At 34.3% G+C, this 12,223-nt stretch overlaps 2 protein-coding genes across 2 annotated transcripts; one reads left to right on the plus strand and one right to left on the minus strand.

Moving 5' to 3' along the window:
- Nucleotides 1–2,184: 2,184 nt before the first annotated feature.
- On the minus strand, nucleotides 2,185–3,734 carry LOC128166473 (CDGSH iron-sulfur domain-containing protein 2-like). Its single transcript, XM_052831654.1, has 3 exons — nucleotides 3,595–3,734; nucleotides 2,726–2,934; nucleotides 2,185–2,518 (listed from the first exon to the last, which is right to left on the minus strand). The coding sequence occupies exons 1-3, from the start codon at nucleotides 3,689–3,691 to the stop codon at nucleotides 2,432–2,434; spliced, it is 393 nt and encodes a 130-aa protein (XP_052687614.1). The 5' UTR covers nucleotides 3,692–3,734; the 3' UTR covers nucleotides 2,185–2,431.
- Nucleotides 3,735–6,378: 2,644 nt separating this feature from the next.
- On the plus strand, nucleotides 6,379–12,213 carry LOC128166219 (ubiquitin-conjugating enzyme E2 D2B-like). The gene is made up of 6 exons (XM_052831230.1): nucleotides 6,379–6,606; nucleotides 7,088–7,157; nucleotides 9,954–9,985; nucleotides 10,073–10,150; nucleotides 10,276–10,381; nucleotides 11,457–12,213. The coding sequence occupies exons 1-6, from the start codon at nucleotides 6,583–6,585 to the stop codon at nucleotides 11,603–11,605; spliced, it is 459 nt and encodes a 152-aa protein (XP_052687190.1). The 5' UTR covers nucleotides 6,379–6,582; the 3' UTR covers nucleotides 11,606–12,213.
- The last annotated feature ends 10 nt before the right edge of the window (nucleotides 12,214–12,223 follow it).

Below are 12,223 nucleotides of genomic sequence, written 5' to 3' on the forward strand. Positions count from 1 at the left end.
CTGTGCAGGTCTGTTCTGATAGCGTATTAGAGGTCTGTGCAGGTCTGATACGATAGCGTAATAGAGAGGTCTGCGCTTTAGTCATGTAAACATCAAATGTTCTCTCCCCCGAGAAAATTAATGGAACATCCAGAATTAACCCAGTTAATTCACAAGCTTAAAAAAATTAACATTTAAAAAACTGCATAATGCATCTTGTTTCTATCTGAGAGAGAGAGAGAGAGAGAGAGAGAGAGAGAGAGAGAGAGAGAGAGGGGGGGGGTACATATGTCTGTATTTAAAATCATCTTTGAATTTGAAGGTCTCGAGGTTCGACATTTTAGTAAACTAAATTAATTGTACCTAGGATCGCAATATTCATATTCTGTTTGTTATCCATTTTTAAAAGTCAATAAACTGCAGTACAAATAATATATAAGACATCGAGTTTTGTGCCGTGCATTGTATCAATATTCATTGAAGTACGTTCGACGACTTATGGAGAATGATATTTATACCATTCTAGGATTTTATGGTCAACAAATTTTTGTCAGAAGCTAAAACAGATGTTAGCAAGTTTTAAGTAACATATGCATTGTTAGATAAAAGAAAATGAAACTATTAAACAATTAAAGCAAGACAGCATTGTTCGTATTTCCATTCAATAAAATCATATAGCGAATCTAATTTCAGAAACACACCCGGCATTCAATACCCGTATTAATCACTTCACTGGACACGTTTTGTTTGTCACAATATACAGTGTAGATAGTGCAAGCTGAGTTTTGCAGTGTTGGAGTTTGATAACAAAGACATGTATTCAACTTTTTACTTTCCCGGCCGTTCCTGTTGATACAGTGCAGCAGGCCCTACTTGTGATTTAAAGTAGCCGACTCCACCATCTTTTGATTATAAACTTTTACACAAATCCTCAATCTCTATAGACGCCCCCCCCCCCCCCCCCCCATTTTTTAATCGATCGGTACACAGAAGATTTTACATTAATTTTAAAGATTTAGGATTTATGCAATCCATTTTTTCTTCTCTTACTGAAACATGAAGTATTCAACATTGGTTACGTGTTTAGACAATTATATTTAAATGATCATTTTATGGGGAAATAAACCGTAATAACAAATTATTTAAAAGTTTGTGAAAAGCATGCAAGTGGCAAATCTTCTATTTTTTTAAGTATTAGCAAGACTTGTAACGTACCGGTATACAAGCTGAAAATCAAACTCAACAATCTATACTTGTGGCAATTGATTTTTTCCTTGCATTTAATGCACCAGTATTTATAAAGGTTTGTTCTGTGCAGAGCAAAGAAAAGGGAGATAACTACAGTTATAAACCTATGTTAAATGTTCTTTTTAAAAATGCTGCTGCTCTTATATTGGTTACCCTGTACAAAAACTGGTTTTCTATATAGTATATGGTATAGCACGTTTTTTGATGGAATTCATTGCTTTGTCTCTGTCTTATTAATCATAAAGGATCAAGTCACATGCCGTATTATCATAAAGAATTTTTTTTTACTGCAAACCAATATTCTAAAAACAATAGCTTTCATGCTGCTCTGAAGATCCCAGTACCAGCACCTTGGTTATTTAATGCAGATGACCCACCTGATCTTACCAAATCCAAAAATGTACAAATATCCTTAGCTTAACACAATCTCCAATTAATAATTGATCTATTTTTTTTCAAATAGAAGAAAAATTTTAATACCGGTATACTGCTATATTAAAAAGATAATCTTTCTAAAAAAAAAAAAAATGTTGGTATAAACTTCCTTTATAATGAAAATCTTTTTACTTTATTAATATTGAACAATGGGTATAATCAAAAGTTGCAGAATATTTTAAAGCACTTTATCATTCAATCATTACACAAGAGATCCAGTGACAAGGCTAAACAGAAATACATTGTAGGACCTTAATAGAGTTTAGTTTGGCCAAAGCTTATATTGAAATTGGCACACTGTACAGTTGAAATTCATTGAACGGTAAAAGGAAAACAATAATACATCAAACCAATGGAAAGATCAGGCTAGATAGAACATTGCTAAGTCAGTTTTAGAAATGCCAATGTTTAATGTTAAGATATTAATGTTATGGAACATATGTGATAATATCATGCACTAGTTCTTTAAAGTACTGAACTCCTCTGCACATTTTCTTTAAAGATGTACTGGTAAACAAGATATTTAAATTTAAAACTTTTATTTTATATAAATATAACTGATGACTTCAGTAACAATGCACTGCAAAAGTACAAATTTTGGTCATTTTTATTTAAAAGAAAAAAAATACAAAACTTCTGAGGCAGATAACCCACCCTGTCACACATCCACACAAACTGAGAATTAGATCTGGATAATGTCTGCAAAGTACCGGTACACAACAATCAGATGACCTCACACACTGCAAGTTGTGGCCCTTTGTTGGGTGTCTTAGCTCTTCCTTTTCAGCACCAGGGGGCCTACATTGTCCCCGGTCTCCTCATTGTGCTTGTTGTGGCTGCCATCACACAGGGGGAACTGGAAAAGGGAAAAAATAAGGGGGGTAACTCAGGGACAACAAAATCAAGTTTTCTCTTAAATCTTCATAGTATTACTATAATCATCAGAACTGTCGTTTCAATGTTGAGAGAGAAAAACTTATTTCCAGTTTCAAAGGAGTAATAGAAGCTAATTCCTTTTTAACAACTATGAACATTGGTTTATGATATAATCTGTCTTCTCTACCTTCTTTGATCGCCAACACCTGCAATAGGTGACCTTCTCACCCAGATCTTCAATGTCCACCATGTTAACCACTTTAGGGGTCTCTTTCTGAATTTTCAGGTTAACTGGGGATTTCTGAGGTGGTGGTTTAGGTTTGAATGTCTGCACACTCATGTAAACTATAAGTGAGACAGCTCCCACAAATGGCACAAGGGATGCCCATTCTGTGACTGAAAATTAAAGAGCCATTTCAATTACTTCATTGGATTAAAAAAAACTATTTAAATCAGGAACATAATTGACCTGAATTAATTGTTTTCCAGGAAAATCTGACAAACATTTTCCTTGAAATGTAATAATACTGAAATACAGTACCTATACCAGTTTCTTTGCGTTTATTATAGCAAAGATGATTGGATATGAATATACTGACATTATTGCACATAATATTGAAACCATTAAATTAAAAAAAAACATTTCTAAACTTACAAAATTAGGCATATATAGTATTTTGTTATGGATAATTGTCATATCGCCGTTTATTTATACGGAGCTTCTTATGTCATGAAAGTCCGCTAACCCTCGGGTTTTTCTGGATTGCTGCCATCAGGACACACTTCGCGTTCTACATAATGACTTTACAATCCCCATTGCGTCAGGCGATGCAAAGATGCAACATAAAAAGGGAGACTGGGCTGTGTACCCTTATTTACATGCGCAATCAAACGTAAGGCACATGGAGTTGAAGAAATTAAAAAGCTGTTTTGAAATGACCTACGATCACAAAGTAAATAACAACCACAAATGTAAGACTGCGGCGTGATCCTAATTTTAAAGGTGTCTCTCTTATCCAATGTCTTACACTTAAATTGCAACAACAGTTGTTATACCTGATAAACGTGCAAAACCAAATAAAGACTTTGGAACCGGCAAATTCTTCAGATAATCTGAGAGAGATTCCGTCAGAAGACGGTTGACCACCTCCATTGCTTTTCACAAGATTTCACTAACTACCAGAAAAGATGACGAAAAACATGATGAATAATTCAACAGTCATTGACATGGTTTTAAGCCCAGCATAATTTTAATTTATAATCATAATGTGGACAAAGCAATGACGACACCATTGTGTATTTGTATTGTTTTTGTTTGGATTTTTTTCCATAAATTAAATTGTATCAGTTTAATTCGTGTCCTAATCAATTCGTACCCCCAGTAAATCGAGTCCAATAGCATCAACGGACAGGCACCCTCCCAGTTGATAACTTCGCCATCTCAGGCTCAAGTTTGTCCACATCCTTCTATTTGGTAGACGTCGACTATAGTTGCAAAGATGTTGACCGAAAAAGCTTCTATGCCTTTGAAGATCTGAATTGACAAATTTCTCTACCTGGAATTTTAAAAGGGAAAAAAATTACCACATGAAGTGGCTCTAACACGCTTCCGTCATTATATGATATTTTCCTGTACTGTATTTTACCAGGGATGTATATATATAGTATATACGTCCCTGATTATACAATAGCAACTTCTTGGGCCTTTCCGGTCTTTGAAAAACCACCCTAGAAGCTGCCCGGCATTGCTATATATATTATCATTGAAAGATATATCTTAACGCCAGGCGCCTGTATTGTCTACGATAAACAAATGTTACAATATAGAAAATAATTTATCTCGTAATGAAGATTTTTTTTCTTATCTTTTGATGAAGTTACGTAATTTCATTTTTTCATCTAAATTTTTCCTTATACCTAACTAAATTGCACATGCAACATTACAGGCACGTAGCATCGTTTTTTGAAAGGGGGGCAGACTCATCCAAACAATCTTGACAAGCAATAAAAAAAAAAGAGAAAAGAAAGAAAAGGTTACTCTCCAAAATCCTAATCCGGGGGGGGGGGGGGGTGAATGGATGGGTAGGTATACTTTTCACTTCAATTTCACTGTTTTCCTTATTTTCAGTTCAAATTTGTACATGGTCACAGAAAAGTGAGGGGGACCAACACTTTGTTAATTCAATTTTTTGTATGTCAATTTAAGAAAAAAGCCCCCCCCCCCCGGCCCCCCTGATGTTACGTGCCTGCATTAAAATTAATTAACAACAGTATGCTGCTGACATATGAGAATACAATGTAGGTGAATAGTTTCCGTATTTACTGTACTACTGGCCTTGTATTTAAGACAAACGTTGCTTCGCTACCTTGCTCGACTGTAATATACATGTAACTGTTTTATGCATTCCATAAAAAATGTAGCTTGCTAAAACTACAAGAGTAATCAATATAAACACATTTGTACATTAATTATCGTAATTATACATACTGCCACTTTACTAAAACCAATTCCTTCTTTGTCAAAGTTTGAAAATAGGCTAACATAACATGACAATAAAGCATTTGGCGGAGGACGGAACAAAACTCTCATATATGCCTAATATAAGTACAACATTTCTTGTACATGTAGTACGTTTACATTAGTATTTAGTTCCTTAACTGTTAACATCAATCCAGTGACAAAGACAATCGTTCTCTTCCTTGATAGAATGTAAAAATAGGAGAGGAAAAATGCTTTTATAAATTATTTTTTTTCTCACATTTACCATTGATATTACTTATATAAGTAAGTGATTTATTTATTTATATATAGTACTTGTTTGTTCGACATGTAATCTGGCTATGCTGTAAATTTGATGATTAACAGTACAGTGTATATAATATTTTATTTAATTTTACCCCACCTGTAAATTTCTTCCATATTTCACATTTATCTGGATTCAATCAAGGGTACATGGAGATAAATAATAACATTAATTATTAATTTGTGTCGATGTAACGTTATTCATTATGTGTATTCTGGTTAGAAGTGTGAATTATTCATATCATTGCCATTCAAACTTTGAAGACGTGTTGAAATTCTGTATGTAGACCAAGGCACACAGCATGCCGAGCATGGCCAAAAAGGCCAATCAATATATATACCTTCATCTATAATGTTTATGTAAATGTATAGTAGCGTGGAATATAATAAGCTACGATAAGGCCGAGCATAGAATGATAATTATATGAAATTTTGGGCGGCTGGCGTAGTGAATAACTTCAATTTCAATCTTAATTTCCTTATTTTCATATAAATTTTTTATATGCTCCCAAAAAAGTGGGAGGGGGGGGGGGGCAACTCCATGATAATTAAAATTTTTTTATGTAAATTTAAAAAAAATTGTTGCTGTGAGAAAAAATGGGGGGGGGGGGGGGGCAGGTCCCGTCTGCACCCCCCCTCCCGATGCCACGTGCCTGTATGCTATAATGCTATATAATATGTTATTTATGTCTCTGTTGAAATGGATGAATAAGCTATTTTAGAACATTATTTATCTTATCTTAAAAATTCAATAGAAAAAGCTTGATGGCTACTGGTACCCAAAATGCTGTCCATTATATGATACCCGCACCTGCTTTTTGGGTACACTGAGGACGTATGTTCTCGGGTACAAATTGCCCAGGGGGCGATACAAATATATATACGTGTAATTTAAAAAGAAAAGAATAATTTTTTTATTTTTATTTTTTAAGAGATTAATTTATCTTTTTATATCATACAAAGAATGTTGTCATATATCTATATACCCGCTCATCACCAGCAACCAAGCATTAAGGATAACATTTCATTGTTGGGTTATTAGTAAATTCCTTGTGGACAGGGTAAACATGGATTTTGTACAAATATAAAATGTCGCTCGACTGCATATTTTAAAACAACTGGTTTACAAGACAATCACCAAATGGTTTTTAGAATTATCCTGGTTATATGATACAGTCCAATAGCAGTGATCTGAGAGGAGATAATTAACTATAACAAATAAAGCCACTGTCACCATCATCATGGCTCTGAAATTAATTGCAAAGGTAACGTTATCTCTTATATTTATTTTTATTAAGGAATGAATTCAATATTTATTTGATTTATACGATATAAAATGGTTTGGGGCAGTTTACGCTTTATAAACCGCGAAGCGAAGCGGTTTATAAAAAAGCGTAAACTGTTTCAAACCATTTTATATTGTATAAAACAAATAAATATTGAATTCATTGCTTATAATTTGATTTTTTTAATCTTCATTGTAGATAAAAAAAGGTCATTTGACCTTCAAAATAACGTAAAAGTGTACAAAATTCAAACGTAACGTCAGGCGTATTGATAAGTTTTTGACGTTAGTCTTACTATGAGAAGGCAACATTCTTTATACGATATAAAATAATTTTTTAGCCAATCAGAAAGCGTGTTACAACCAGAATTAAATTATTTACAGATATTATATTTATATTTACTTTGTAACTCATATATTTTTTGTAAACATACGTAAAATAGTCTCACTCTTTGCTACAGCAATTGGAGAAGTTATACCAGGAGATTCCCGAGGAGTGTGGGTTCTCAGCAGGTCCTCTTGAGGATGATAGTAAGTGCTCGCTTCGTTTGAGTCTGACATAAAATCTGGAAAAATATAGGCTATCGATGAAAAATGATTGGAATGATTTACTTAAAGCATTTAACCATTATAGTCAAGGATTATGAATTGAATGGCATCCCTTCTTGCTTTAAAGTTGCGTTGTGTGACAGCTGTGTTACAGTTAGTGTTACTGAATGTTTTGTAAAGTTGTATTAGCTCAGTGGCGTTTTGTGTAAAGTTAAAGTGAGCACAGCTCACCCACTGGTGCAAAGTGCTGGCAAGCACTGCAAGTTGTAAGTTAAATGCCTGGACAAAGAGAAATTTCCAACTATTGCTCCCTCTTACGTCGTACTAAATTTTCTGTTGTCAGAATCATTATCACCATTCCATGTAAATTGCACATGGCAATGTTCTTGTGAGAAATAGGTAAATATGTATTTAAGAATGTCACATAAGAATGTCACGCATTAAAAAGATGAAAAAAACATTCTGTTGATTCTAATATATGGTTTGCAACTACTCCTTTTAATCTATAATTTGCAAATTGTTCGAAGGGTTGTAACTTTGTGGAAATTGTTGAGTGATGTCTGCTCTTCTAACATGATGTCACAATGTCAAGACTGAGTAGGCAACCATTAGGGTCATGAATAAATAGATAGGTGGATCATGTTAAAAAAGTTGTGACAGTGTACAGAGTGAGTGTTAAGTAAATTTGTGTCAGTGTGAAAGTGTGTTAAGCAGTATTTGCCAAGGTCTGTTGGACCGTCGGACAAATCCGATAAAATTTCACAAAGTCCGATAAAATACCTATAAATCCAAGACCAAATGTCCAGAAAGGTTTTTAGTTATATTTTTTAGTATCGGTCATTGAAAGTCATATCCCGAAGATTATTTTGTAGCAAAAAAGCTTACAAAGATTAAGAAACCAGCAACCATGTTGGGCTAAAAGTATCATGAGGGGGCCATTCCTGGTAAAAAAACAACTTTTAAAACGATCAAATAAATCAGGGAGTGAAAGCTCCAAACAATGGAAAAATACGAAGAGAACAGAAAGCCACCTCACCTTTTCTGTGTGTGTTTTTTAATACAGTATAATATTCTAATTTAATTTACCGGTAATGTAAATTTGGTCTGGTAAAAGTGTCACAGGTCTTGTAAATAATTTGACTGTGCCAGACCAAATGTCTTGTAAAGATCTGAGGACCTTGGCGAACACTGGTTAAGTAAAATGGTGTCTGTGGGACAGTGTGTTAAGTAAAGTGGTGTTTGTGGGACAGTGTGGTAAGTAAAGTTGTGTTTGTGGGACAGTGTGGTAAGTAAAGTTGTGTTTGTGGGACAGTGTGTTAAGTAAAGTGGTGTTTGTGGGACAGTGTGATAAGTAAAGTTGTGTTTGTGGGACAGTGTGTTAAGTAAAGTGGTGTTTGTGGGACAGTGTGGTAAGTAAAGTTGTGTTTGTGGGACAGTGTGTTAAGTAAAGTTATGTTTATGGGACAGTGTGTTAAGTAAAGTTGTGTTTATATTGTGACTGTGTGATAAGTAAAGTTGTGTTTGTGGGACAGTGTGTTAAGTAAAGTTGTGTTTGTGGGACAGTGTGTTAAGTAAAGTTGTGTTTGTGGGACAGTGTGTTAAGTAAAATGGTGTTAATGTGACAACTTGTTGTATAAAATTATTATAGCGTGACAGAATGTTGTGTAAAATTGTGTTTTATGAAAGTTTATTGAGTTAAGTTATGTTAGCCTGTTTTGTAAAGTTGGTTAGCATGGCAGCATGTTGTATATATTTGTATTCTGACAGCTTGATATTTAAAGCTGTGTTAGGCTGACAGCTAGTTGTGTGAAGCTCTGTTAGCAAAACAGTGTGCTGTGTAAAATTTGTGTGAACAAGACAGCATGTTGTATGAGCATGACAGCCTGTTTCGTAAAGTTGTGTTAGCTTGAGAGTGTGTTGTGTAAAGTCATGTAAGGGTGAAAATCTGTTGTGTTAAGTAGTGTTAGCATGTTGTGTAATGTAACTTTAGCAGATAGTGTGTTGTTGAAAGTAGTGTCAGCGCTTTGGCTTTTTATTTTATTAAAGTTGCGTTGGTGGAATGGCATGTTGTGTGGTAGGATTTTGTTTTCTCAATGGCTATTGGGCTCTTGCAATTGTACTCTCCTTACAACATTAGCTCTGAATGAAGTGGTAACCCTTTAGCTTGATCACAACTGTAGAGTTGTTTACCAAAGGTCCCAAGTTCAAACCCAAGCAGAGGCAAGATTAGTCATAATTATGCTACAACAGCAAGACCATGGGGTTGGATAGTAATGTGTCTAACATAGCATTTACTGCTTTATTGTTCCTGTATATAAATATAAACCATGGTTTACAAGAAATACAGTACCTTAATGTCTGTCATAAATATCAACATTCCTAAAGCTCTTTGGCCAATTTCCTCAAGATTGAGCAAATAAATATTTCTCAAAGAGTGAATGGACTGAAAAGCTGTCAATTACTGACACGTGGTAAATAAGATCATTGGAAACTTTATCAATAAATCACTTATGTTGTTTTATACAAAAAATACCACAAAATATTAAACATGCAAAAAGAACACTTTCACAAGATCAAACTTTTATCCTGATATAAAGTCAAGCTAGCAATCAACCAATTAAAAAGCAAATAAAGAGGGTCCAAGTTTAATTGAGTTTTTCCTTATCGAAATAAAAAAAAAATGTATCATTGGTAGTCTCTTGGGCAGTTTATCATTGATCAGATGCTTGATGCTTGCCTCTTCAGACTCACAACAGTGACTGTATTTATCTGTTTCAGTGCTACACTGGGAGGCCTCTATCCTTGGACCGGTGAGTCTTTGACGCTGTATATTCTCTGATTTTAATACAAGTATAGTACAGCAGGGTAACTTTTTAACTTGTGTTGACTATTGACAGGAGGATAGCCCCTATCATGGAGGGAGATTCTGGCTACGCATCGACTTCACTGCCGACTACCCATTCCGTCCTCCAAAGGTTCAGTGGCAGTTTCTATGATATCCTGTATTTCAGTGTTTGTTGACTCAATCTTGGAGTGCAGCTTTTGATCTGCATTGTACATGTGAATGATAAATTTTTTAAATTTCCATTTTATTTGACAGATAATTTTCCTAACAAAAGTGTTCCACCCCAATGTGGAGCCAGATGGTAAAATTTGCATTGATTTTTTACAAGATGAGTGGAAACCATCGTACACGATTGGATATCGTAAGTGTTGAATGGAGCTGTTCTTTAACTTACTTATGCACATTATAGACAATACCTGCAACCTTCATATGTAATTCACATACCTGTCCTGTACATGTATTAAAAAAATGCAGTCTTTTAGAAACAAAAAATCATATTTGTAGAACCAATTTAACAAGGCCTTGGACTTTCAAATTCAGTAGGACGTAACTTTTGTTTCGTCAAAACAAGTTAAAAATGATGCTGGTTTGAAGTGAAATATGCGCAGCTCAAAAGCCAGACAAATCTTGTTGATTTCAAAGAGCAATGGCTGAGTGGACTTCAATGAAATAGACACGCCTACGTCACATTGCTGTTTGACACAACTACCCAAAGTCCAAGCTCTTGTTAAAACTGTTCTAATTTGTTTAGTTTTTTTTAATCATGATCCCCAGACCTCTATTTGGGAAGGGGTCAAGAAGGGTCCAAAGTATCCTTTGAAGTTTTCTTCCGAAAAACGCAATACTGTGGAATCATTAAAATTCTTGGTGGCTCAATTATCATGGTATTCGTGGGTAGCCCTCCCCCACGAATTTACAACCTCAACGAAAGCAAATTTAGAAAGAGTTATCTTTGTTACTGAAACTGAAAACCGACGCATCCACGAAATTACATCCCCATGAATAAGCAAAAAACCAACAATCAACGAAAATTGGCCCCCACGAATTTAAATGACTCCAGAGTACTGTACTATAATTTAAATGTTACATAGCAAACATCCTAATGTAGATAAGATTCAGTTTGATCGTGATTTTTGGGCCAATCAAAGGGCTTATTGAAAGATCCAAAGTTCTTCATAACAATTTGAAAAAATTCTGAACAAAATCTTTATATAAAGCAGCACATATGCTGAAATATGAAAACAGGTACATTGTAAGCTAATTTATATGGTAAAAAATTCAAACTTCCAAGGGCCAAAATATTTCAACAGTTGGAATTCAGTTTTTTTCACATCAGAAAATATAAAGGTGGATGAAAATACTTATCAATAAGTGTAAATTTGGTGGGTGTTGTGGATTGTTAATATTCCTAATTGGACTGTATATTGTAATTTCAGTTTTAATGGCTATTTGTTCATTGCTACTGCATCCTCACCCAGACAACCCAGCTCACCAAGAAGCGGCCAATATGTATCTCAGTGACCCAGAAAAATTCAAGCAGACCGCGGAGGAATGGACAAAGCTTCATGCTCCACTGGACGTCTGACACCAGTTTCCTTATATCCACTTAATTAATCAGATGGCTGTAACCAATCACTTCTCTCAAGACATCTTTTTTGGATGCTTTTGCAGTGATGACCTGATATGTTGCTTACTACAGTGCACACTCAAAACATAACTACATAAAAACATATCCCAAGCCAGTCATGTACTTACATTCTAATGAAAGTTATCTTTGTACAAACTTCTGAAAAAAGTTCTTGTTCATGAATCTTTAGGTACATTCCAAAAGCAGGAATTTTATGTTGCAAATGAACTATCACACTGATAACTGATTATTTGCTTTTACAAAATATTTCCAATAGGTTAATTGTGATTCAAATAATGGTAAGTTAATAAGATCCTAGGCTTCTTAATATTATTTAATTTTTTTATTTTGAGACATTCAGGTACTTGTACATGTATCTTATTTGCTCTCTTGCACTTTTGTATGAATCAAGTTTTAATTTTGACCTTCATTTTAATACTTATTTTTGTTTGACATATGTTAAAGCATTGCCATAATGATATTGCAAACTGCTACTCGTGTGTGATATTGTTGCATGATATCATTTTTTTATACACAATGCTGTATTAAATTTATTTCAGAAATAACGTACGAGTT

This window comes from Crassostrea angulata, chromosome 10 (assembly GCF_025612915.1).
Source record: "Crassostrea angulata isolate pt1a10 chromosome 10, ASM2561291v2, whole genome shotgun sequence".
NCBI lineage: Eukaryota > Metazoa > Mollusca > Bivalvia > Ostreida > Ostreidae > Magallana > Magallana angulata.

Excerpts from the sequence above, each read along its gene's own strand:
- LOC128166473 (XM_052831654.1), bottom strand. The coding sequence starts at position 3,691 with ATGGAGGTGGTCAACCGTCTTCTGACGGAATCTCTCTCAGATTATCTG. Across the intron at positions 2,935-3,594 it reads TGGTTTTGCACGTTTATCAG|TCACAGAATGGGCATCCCTT; the intron begins GTATAACAACTG and ends TTTAATTTTCAG. Across the intron at positions 2,519-2,725 it reads GGTGTTGGCGATCAAAGAAG|TTCCCCCTGTGTGATGGCAG; the intron begins GTAGAGAAGACA and ends TCCCTTTTCCAG.
- LOC128166219 (XM_052831230.1), top strand. The coding sequence starts at position 6,583 with ATGGCTCTGAAATTAATTGCAAAG. Across the intron at positions 6,607-7,087 it reads CTCTGAAATTAATTGCAAAG|CAATTGGAGAAGTTATACCA; the intron begins GTAACGTTATCT and ends TCTTTGCTACAG. Across the intron at positions 10,382-11,456 it reads ATCGTACACGATTGGATATC|TTTTAATGGCTATTTGTTCA; the intron begins GTAAGTGTTGAA and ends TTGTAATTTCAG.